This window comes from Phytophthora ramorum (assembly GCF_020800215.1).
Source record: "Phytophthora ramorum isolate Pr-102 chromosome Unknown Phyram_PR-102_s0004, whole genome shotgun sequence".
Classification (NCBI taxonomy): domain Eukaryota; phylum Oomycota; class Peronosporomycetes; order Peronosporales; family Peronosporaceae; genus Phytophthora; species Phytophthora ramorum.
In genome coordinates, this window is record NW_027150650.1 from 2,604,858 (window position 1) to 2,615,189 (window position 10,332).

A 10,332-nucleotide genomic window follows, 5' to 3' on the forward strand; every position below is an offset into this window, starting at 1 on the left:
CTTGGATGTCTGGATTGCGAATATCGGTGAAGGGATTGATGTGCTTCTTGGAGTTGGTTCATGTATGCGGCTGGGATTCGGATCAGTGTTCGTGAAGGACTAGTCACGCTTCCTGACGAAGAAACGATCGTGATGTGCGGGTGGTCGACGCAACGATTGGGTGTGGATTTACCAATACATGCTCAACGTTACATGTACTTACGTCCTGGTGAAGATTCAGTTGTACGTATCCAGTATGGTCAGGCTAACCCACAATCTACGGTTGTGTGGGCTGGACGTGGTGATCAATGGGTAACGCAGATTATCTACGCTGCGAAATCCTGGCCTATTGCTGTGCGAGTGGTAAATGTTTCGACCAAAATACTCTGGATCGACGACAAGATGCCTTTAGCCAGGATTGTGGAGTACGGGTCCTTTCCACAAGCCGGTCGATTTGTGCGGCCTGGATCTCCAGCGTATCGTGAGTGGCAAAGTCTCATTCAGGAAATTGTTTCGTCGCGGGATGCCAAGATTCGTGCTAAACGTCTGGCTGAAATCCGGGAAGCGTTTGACTCGCCGTACACCAACACCAACACTCCAAAGTACAAGTGGCCAACAAAGTTGCTGACGCGACCAAGGATGGTTCGAACAGAGTGCAGATGGTGAGGTTACACCCTGAGTCAGGCACGCGTCGAGTGCGTTTCACCGGGACGCCGCTACCCAACTGAAGACGATCCTGAAGAGGACATTGTTCTCATGCGCAGTGTTGGAGTGGAGGCCAGTGACCTTGTTGATGGTTCCAGTGACGGCATTATGGAGGCCGTGCCCTGTGGTGAGAATGACCCAGAATGCACGACATCAGAAGTCGCAATGGATATGAAAACTTGGATCACGGTTCAAAAGGTTGCAACAACCTAGATGCTAGAGACTCCCTGGATTTGCCGGTGGCAGTCATGACTGGAACGCCTATGGACAAGCTCAAGAAGGAGTATGACCGCTGTATGCGAGTTACTGTTGAAGAGCTTGACTTAGAGCCAGCAGTTTATATGCGCGAAGGCAGCGAAATCCTGTCTCAGTTACGCGACCAATGGCCTTACTTCCTGACTTGCAAGACCTGTCTCCAGAATGCAATATCGAGGAGGCAGATGTTGGTGATCCAGTGAAGTCCACGCCTGAGATGGTCGACAAGTTGAGACGAATCCTGAAGCAGCATCGTAAGATCTTCCTTGGTGACGGTAATGCTGCTCCTGCACCTGCTCGCGGAGTGGTCTGTGACTTGGACGTCGGCGATGCGAGACCTGTTGCTCAGCGACCGAGATCCATCGCGCCTCACTTGATGCTCAAGGTGTACGAACTCTTGAAGAAACTCTTGGAAACCGGACTCATCGAGCATTCTGAATCGCAGTGGGCATCACCGATTGTGATCGTTCTGAAGAAGAATGGGATTGACATCAGGATGTGCATCGACTATCGTGTGGTGAATGAGTTTATCAAGTTACTGCACTACCCTCTGCCACTCATTGACGACTTGCTGATTGGTTTTGAGTCGGCCATGTGGTTTATGAGTCTGGATATGGCAAGTGGATTCTGGGCTGTCCTAATGACCGAGCGAGCCAACTGATCTCTGCGTTTGTGTGTCCGTTTGGGCATTTCCAATGGATCCGGATGCCGTTCGGCCTAAAGAACGCCCCACTCATTTATCAAGCAGTCATCAACAACTGTCTGTGGGGATTCGTTCGCCTGGATTCTGAGGAAGAAGCAAAGGTGGACCCTGACGTACTTGATTTCCTGAAACTTATCCTCTGGAACCCAGGAGTCCTGATAGTACTGAGGAGGATTTCTCGATCTTGACGGATAAGATGACAGTCTTCCAGCGTAACATCCCAGCCCCACCTCAGATGGGCCCTGTGCTCGGGCGCAGCTCGTACATTGACGACATCGCTCATGGTGCACCAACATGGGATCACCTGTGTGAAGACTTGAACGCTTTACTGTTTCGGTTACGCTATTGGAATATCTCTGTAAGTCTACCCAAGAGCGAATTTGGCAAGTTGTCCATCCCGTACCTCTCGCATGAAATTAGTGCTGAAGGTATCCGGGCGAAGCCAAAGATTGCGAAGGGAGTCCAGGATTTGCCGTTCCCGAAGACACTCAAGGGAGTGCAGTCTTTCATGGGAAGTCTGAATTACTATAATAAGTTTATCGAAGACCTCCCCGTGATCGCCGCTGTCCTATATGAGCTGACGGACGAACAGATACGTGCTGGACGAGACTTGTCGCGAGCCAAGGAAGCGTTTGAGATCCTGAAGCGCAAGATTGTATCGACTCCACTACTGCGGCATCCTGACCGCACACGACCATTTGTGATCATCCCGCATGCTAATCAGTGGGCAGCGTCTGCGGTACTAGGCCAAGAGTACGATGGAGTCATTCATCCGGTTCGTTCACGGGGCGTCCTGAACGACGCTGAGCTGAGATACCAGCTCGCCGAGAAGGAAGTGATTTCAATCATGCGAGTCCTAGAAGTGTTCAGGAATCTGGTGGAACACAGTCCAAAGATCGTAGTATACACCCGATACTCTGTGCTTAAGTGGCTACTGACATCCAAGTCGGCAGACGGTAAGAACGTCAAGTGGGGCGTAATCCTGTCACACTGGAATCTGGAGATCCGCAGAGTGCAACGTGATGAAGACGGACTACCTGCCATCCTAGATGCAGGAATCACACCTAGAGAACACCTGGACGAAGTCGCGGAGAATTTGATCCCGGCTAAGGGTCGAGTCGCACCAATAATTCCCATTAGTCTGGAGATGTTGGGTGCTGACTTTGAAGGCCACATCCTGAGTTTTGACGGTGCCGCCAAGACGTCTACACGCCGTGGCAGTTGCGGATGCATTCTGTGGCGCCTCCCTGGATGGAAGGTCCTAGATGCACAAGGATTTGTTTTGGAAGATGTGACCGTGAATGATGCTGAATACAGTGGGCTGCTCAAGGGATTGAACATGGTGTTAGAACATGACGTCCAGGAGATCGTTGTGGTCGGTGATTCCAGGATCATCATCCAACAAGCACAAGGCTTGATCAATTGTCACCAACCAAACCTACAAAGGAAACTAGCCGAGTATGAAGCTCTGAGACCAAGATTCAAGTCCGTCAGACTGGTGCACGTTAAGCGTGAATTCAACCAGGCGGCAGACTACTTGACATCTAAGACGCTACTGCTTGACGAGTCTTGGAAGGTTGAGGACGAGGACGAGCTGACACACTTGCAATTGGTGTCCAAGATCCACGAGAAGCTGATGAAACCCGCTCAAATCCTGGATGCGGGAGTGCAGGACGACAATGGCCAGGATGCTGATTCTACAAATCTCCCTGGACCAGAGTCCGCACCTCTGCCACTGGCCGCCAAGGTGCTTGTTGCCGTAACTCGTGCACAAGCTCAGGATGAACCAGACCAAGGCGATGTGATGGGCCCGATCGAGTACCAAGCGGAACGATGGCGACGTATTAAGCTGCATCAGATAAGGACGCTTTCCTGATGCAACTCAAGAATTTCCTGAAGGGTGATGTAACAGAGATGTCACACGCCCAAACCAGGAAGCTTGCCAAAGTCGCCGATGATTTCGTGCTTGACTCTCGGGAAGTCATCTACCGCCTGAGTCGGTCTACCAGAGATCGCCCACGTGACATGGTCGACGAACTCAGACTAGTCGTGCCAAGGAGTCTACATTCAGATATGCTGCACTACGCACATGAGGATTTCCAAGGTGGACACCAAGGGATCACGCGGACGTATGAGAAGCTTCGTTCTGAATTCTACTGGTCCGGTATGTATGCCGATGTTGAGAAATTCGTCAAGGAATGCGTAGATTGCGCCAGCGGCAAGGGGCGTCCTCCAAATCCTGGACCTTCGCCTGGAAACATTGAGCCCAGACGACCGTTCGAGGTTGTGTCCATGGATTTCGTGACGCACATGCCTAAGTCGGACCGCGGAAACACTTTTTGCTCCTATTCCAGGACATGTTTTCGGGGTTCGTGATGTGTAAACCCATGAGTTCTACGACGGCCCAAGATGTCGCTGAAGTCTATGAAGAATGCGTATTCAGGAGGTTCGGAGCGAGTTCTATGATAAGACATGACCAGGATCCAAGATTCATGAGTGAGGTCTTCACGCGATTCCGGGAACTCTTGGGTAGCAAGCAGCGAGCCACTCTGGCGTATCGCCTCAAGCCAACGGCCAGCAGGAGAGATCTGTGCAGACTGTGGTGCGAAGCATCCGCGCGTACGTTGCAGAAGCCGACCAGAGTGACTGGGATGATCATGCAGAGCGACTGATGTTCGCTCTCAATTCGTCATTTGATGCAACGAGACTGGATACCCCCTTCTTCCTGGTGCACGGCTGGGACGCACACGGTACGGTGTCTGCTATGCTTGGACCCAAGCCGTCGAGCGTCCAGGAACGCACTGCGTATGACTGGCGTCGGAAGTTGCAGCGTGATTACAGCTACGCTCAGGCTTGTGCCAAAGACCTGCAAAAGAAGCTAAACGCATGCGTTCTGCTGAGCAGACCAGGAAATGGAAAGAACTGTCCGAACGTTTGAGAGCTGGCTTCGCTGTGGGCGATGCTGTCTGGTTATAATACCGAAGGTGCAGCCCGGACTCAGCCGAAAACTAGCTCACATGTGGCATGGTCCATTCCGTATCCAGGAAATGCACGACGACTTCAGAGTGAAACTCAGGATTGAGAACTCAGGATATCGTGTTAATCCCTGGGTGCATGTGAGTCGACTAAAGCCTAGAGCATTGTTCCCAAAGCGACCCGCTGTGGAAATAGACGTGGAGGAAGATGACGATTTCGACGCAGCCTTGTTACCAGAAGACAGCTGGGAACCTGACGTAGAGAACGACGAGTATGAAGTCGAGCGAATCCTAGATTTACGCTGGACTAAGAGAACTCGGACATCAAGGCGCTCTCGCGAATACCTTGTGAAATGGAAGGGCTACGATGAAACGGAATGGTTACCTGTGTCGAGGCTTAACTGTGGTGCTCTATTATACGAGTTCAACCAAGGTGCGCGCGCAAGAGCCCGTTTCCAGGCTATGCAAGCTGGAGATGATCATCCAAGGAACTAGTACCTTGGATGCAAGAAATTGCCCAAGATGCCAACACCCGGACCTTCAAATGCTGAAGTCTGGCAATGAACGCATTTTGGATTCAGATCGTCGAAAGTGAACAAGTCTGGGGATGAGTGACTTTGATTGAATTTTATCGTGTATGATGTTATGACTGCGACCTTGACCAAGTGATTTCGAAAGCAAGGTGAAGAATGGAATTACGAGTGTGATTGTGAGAGGGCTGAAGTAAATGGAAAAGACCTGGATTGTATTAAGTGGAAACACTTACTGAATGCAAAAGACAAGGACTAAAATCCAGGATGTTGGAGCCACTCGCTCACTTGGTGCAAATGAGGTTCTCCTTGCGCTCCGAAGCCGACAGCATACGTGCCTTCAATTCCGTGGGAACATACTGGAGCCATTCAGACTTGCTGGATGCAGTGTTCCACTGCGTGCGAGCAGGTTCTCGCAAGTCAGTCTCCGCAAGCTGGATTTCCAAGTCATCACACTTAGGACCGCCTAATTTCTCGACTCGCGGGTCTTGCCAAATCCAGGCGCAACATCGGTCTGGTAGCTTCCATAATCCAGGCTCATACAGCAACGTCTTCACGAATCCAGGAGTAGCAAGTGCCCGCTTCACGAGGCTCTGGTAGCGGCGACGCAGAGCGTTACGGCGAGTGACACGTCCACTGTGGATAGCGAGAGACAAGTCATCAGCTTCTTGGTCAATTGTCACCCAGTGCCTCCACACTCCCAGAATGCACGTGCGTTTGTGTGCATGAACTTCACGATCTCTCCCAACATCTTGAGAGTATCCAGAGACAGCGTGCTGCGACGATGGAAGAACAGAACTCGGTAGCGACCTTCGAACATGACGGTCCAGGTTCCGACTTTTCCAATTCGACGTATGCGTCAGAATCCCAACGCTTCTTGGCCAAGTCGCTTGCGTACTTGTGCACCTCGTAATCTGGAAAACCTGGGTCCTGACCCGACGAGTTTCTGGACGTGCTGACATACTGGACCAAGATGCCAAGGTGTCTCCAAGATGTTTCATCATCGTCAGGCGTTTCGATAGTCATCAATTCTGCCGCTGTCAACGAGTCGTACTCCCTGCGAGCCAAACGAGACCGGTGACGAGAGGGGCGGTTGCCAGATGACTTGAGCGACTTCTTGGCCTTTGACTTTGACTTGTGTCCAGAACGTGAGTCCAGACGAAGACGCTTGTGGTCCTTGCGTCTGGAGGTGGCCGGCGCTTCATCCGAGTCATCACTGGAGCTGATGTGTGGGCGCTTGGATCCAGACTCAGCACCCGACTTCTTGGACCTCTGGGTTCCGGGTCTTCTTCTTCACTCTCGCTGGAACTGGACTCCGAATCGTCATCATCTTCCACTTCTTGTGCCGGAGGCGCGTAGTCTGGATCAAGTTCATTGTCGTCGACCACGGACTCTGTCTCGGAATCAGGATACACGATGGTGTGGTCATCCAGGTTACCCCAAGACGGAGGCACTTCCCCGCGGCGCAGCTTGCGATCCAGGCGTTCATCTGCCATCTTGTAATACGTCGTTGGCACATACCTGGCCCATGGGGTCAAGTCCAGACGACGCCAGTACATCATGCTGACCAACATCTTGACCAGTTGCGGCTGCCGAAAGAACCCGTGTGCCGGCTTGTCTTGGTCAAGACGCCTCATTGCCGTTTCATACTTGATTCCAGCCAGGATAATCTGCCGAACGTCAGGACGCACTTCTTTCCAGACGACACGCCCAGGAAGCATCTTGCATGCAGCCTCCTTGGAAATGGTGGTCTTCTCACCGGCCTTGCGCACTGAGTCGCGGCCTGGGTGATGGGTCGATGGTCGCCTCTGGACTTTGGGAGACTTGGTCTTCTTGAGTGACTTTGGAGTAGGCGACTTCTGCGAAGACTTGTCACCAGAATGCGGCTTGGACTCCTGAATGCCAGATGGACTGGTTAAGTCCAGAATGACAGGATTCGAAACCGGAGGCTTGGGAACTGGAACAGCCAGACGAGACGCAGGAAACGTTGGAATTGGAGCCTTGCGTTGATCCATAGCCGTGATGTTGACGACGGTGTCCCAAGCAGACGGAGGAACGCAGCCATTCACGCAGTGCACAAACAAGTCATGCAGCCGATCCCAGTTGCCGGAGACGTCAGCGTGTTTCTGCATGAAGGCGGACAGCGTCCAAGGATCCATGGTACTATCGTCCAGACGCTTCTTCAGGATGCCAACTTGAGTCTCTGCGTCGTCGACACGGGCCTTCAACTCGGACTTCTCAGCCTCAAGCGCGTCGATTTGGTCTTGGTATCGAGACTTCAACGCCTGGACTTCGTCTTGGTCAGAGGCCTTGATTTCGTTGGCCTTGGCAAGTGCAGAAGTCACCTCTTGGTGCCAGTGTGCGCAGACGAACTTCCATTCACGACGAAGGTCACCATTGATGCGCTTGAACTCCAGAGCGTCTTTAATCGCGGCTTCCTGACCACGCTCAATCTGCGCCCGAAGTCGACGGTGTTCACCCAGAACAAGACGCAAATACATCGAAGTGCGGAAGACACGTGAGGCGAGTTGATCCGGAGGAAAGTGAGTCAGGATCGAGGCGAATTCACGTCGCGTGCCAATGTCGTCCAGACTGGAGGTCAAGGCATCCAGCCGGAGCGGATCTTGTCGCGCTTGCAGGAGGTACTGACGGGCATTCATGTCAAACAGACGCTCAAATTCAGAATTGTCGTCCGCGTTCAAATTCAGAATTGTCGTCCGCGTTCATCTCTTCGAAGCCGATCAATGCTGTAGTGCCCCCGTATCCATTCATCGTGAAGCCGCCGCCGCGCGTGTCGTCCACCGTGGCTGGAACTCCCACCAAGTATGTCTTGGTGCCGGTGTCTGGGAGGAAGGCAAGGTCCAGCGCGCCGAAGAGTCAGGAGGAGCAAAATTCTCGGGACGAATCGTTTGTTGCGATAGGACGCCCTTGTAAAACAGCGCGTCAACATCTTCCATCCGCACGTGGCGTGGTCGCGAGAAGGAAGGCAACACGACACCCTCGCCCATCGGGATAGGGCTGACGCCACTGCCACCAGCATTTTCGCTCGGGACCGGGACGTTCTCGGCGCTGTCGTCACCATCAGGCTGACGCAGGATGATGGCCTGAGACTCGCCGCTTGAAGGCTGGCTTGAGTCTTCTGGGGGGCGCTTCTCGACGTCGCCGGCGTCTGGAGGAGAAGCAGAATACGGAGGAGGCTGTGTGCTGTCGCCGCTGGCCGCTGGCGTCGAGGAAGTCGCTAGGGCCGGGGCGTTGCCGGTCTCCGCCATGTTGACCAGTTGAGAAATCGCGATATGACCGCGTATTGCACGTGAATGCTGTGGTATCCGGGAGGAGAACATTAAAGATGGATCGTGACCGACCGTTGGAGAGACAGGGTACGGCAATGTGCTGAATTCTGGCAGACGGCAGAGTGCAACGGCAGCGTTTGATTCGATTTCTTGGGTTGGCTCCCGTTTGAATGTCCTGGCCATGATTCGCCAGCTCGGGGATATTTCCTCTCTGATGGATCTGGACCAGGAGGGGCGGTTGACACGAAGTGTTCCTGGTTTTTCTGTGACGCACCGCCGTCGCGACTCTGGTCTAAAATTTCGAGCATGGATACTATTGGATGAAATGGAGAATGACTCGGCTGTACCCGTGCGACACGGGTGACGTATGGAGTGCGACTGATTTATGGAAAGATCTTACGCCTAACCACAGATGGGCCCAACTGGCTGGAAGTGTGTATCCTGGATGTGTACAAATCCACGATTGCAAACCCGCATTATGTCCAGCCCCCGGACTTTCCCTTACGATGAGTGCCTAAAGCCTGGCGGAAAGTGCAGTTGAGAACGTATCTCAGATTGTACCTCATCTTGCTGTGGTTCAGAGCGACTACTAAAGATACTGAACCAAGATCATCCACTACCAACACCCAAGTCGTGCGCTGGAAGCCCAAAGAGTCTGGATGTCAAGTACATCCTGAATCCTGAATCCTGACTCCAAAATCCTGACTCCAGAATACCAGAATCTTGACGGTTGACCACTGACTATTTCACTTCGAAGACAGTGGTACGTCATCAAGTGAAACGCAATTGAACTACCGCCAAGGAACCCAACAGAACTGTCGAGTCGACACTTTTGAAGCTACGAAGACAATGTACCCAGACCATACTGAAGCAAAGACAATTTGACCCAAGACATAGTGAAATCAAGATAAATCACCCAGAGCCGAGATCTAGAAAGAATTGATAGCTTAAGGCTTACAGCCAACAACAGAGTTTGTTTTACCCCGTACTGCGCAAGTGAATTCGGCCAAGCCTGCCGACGGAAATCCGGAGGACCCGAGACTACGACCGCGATACAACAAGGGGCGCTGCGACCATTAAGGACGGGTCGTCTGTGGCATCTCCACCTCATAACATCAAGTCCAGTTAGGTGGTGACCAGAGGCGCTCCGGCACCCTGGGTTGACCCACCTATTTCATATCCTAGTTGGGTCGCTAGCGTGCTGGTGTTTGCCCATTTCATATTCCCTTGCTATTCGAGGTGACTGACTAGCAGTTGTCCCCCGAAGTGATAGTTTAACTGCTGTGTGTATCGATTGACTATAGTATTTGATAGTTTCTCTCTTAATTGAGAGTGGTGCGCGTTTATACGAGTGTTCAGACTGACTAGGTGTCTGAATTGTAAGACTCGAGTGAGCCTAGCGAGTGACCCACCGTCCAAGGGTCGAAAAGAATAAGTGACGGCTATTTGTATTGTATATAACTCTGTATTTGTTGGCCATTGGTGTTTGGGGTGCATCCTGGGTAAAGGTGCATCCTGAATTTCCGATACTCTGGGTGTGAAATCCAGACTACACTCTGCCATTCTGTCGTTGAGAGTGCATCCTGAAGTGGACGTACGCTCGGCACAACTTCAAGGCCACAAGCTCGGTGAAGTGCCGTTTCGTCAAAGACAAACGAGCCGACAGGGATTCCGCAAGGTACCCACGCCACCAAGAACCCAAGGTTTCGCTTCGCGGTGAGATCTTGGATACTTGTTGACTCCTACAAGTCTTCCCCCTTCAATTTCTGGAGGAGGAATTCCTGGAGCGCGCTATACGAACCCCCCTGGGCGGTAAAGGTTTCATCGACCTCGCCACAGCCGGCGACAGGCAAGGCCAGCATGTGTTGATCCCGCGCATCGTGTTCATCAGTGAT

The 10,332-nt window shown here is 52.3% G+C and overlaps 1 protein-coding gene across 1 annotated transcript; it reads right to left on the reverse strand.

Annotated features, from left to right (window-relative positions):
* Window positions 1–7,915: 7,915 nt before the first annotated feature.
* Window positions 7,916–8,416, reverse strand: KRP23_5307 (uncharacterized protein; the record flags this gene model as incomplete). Its single annotated transcript, XM_067890358.1, has 1 exon — window positions 7,916–8,416. The coding sequence occupies one exon, from the start codon at window positions 8,414–8,416 to the stop codon at window positions 7,916–7,918; it is 501 nt and encodes a 166-aa protein (XP_067746913.1).
* Between the last annotated feature and the right edge of the window lie 1,916 nt (window positions 8,417–10,332).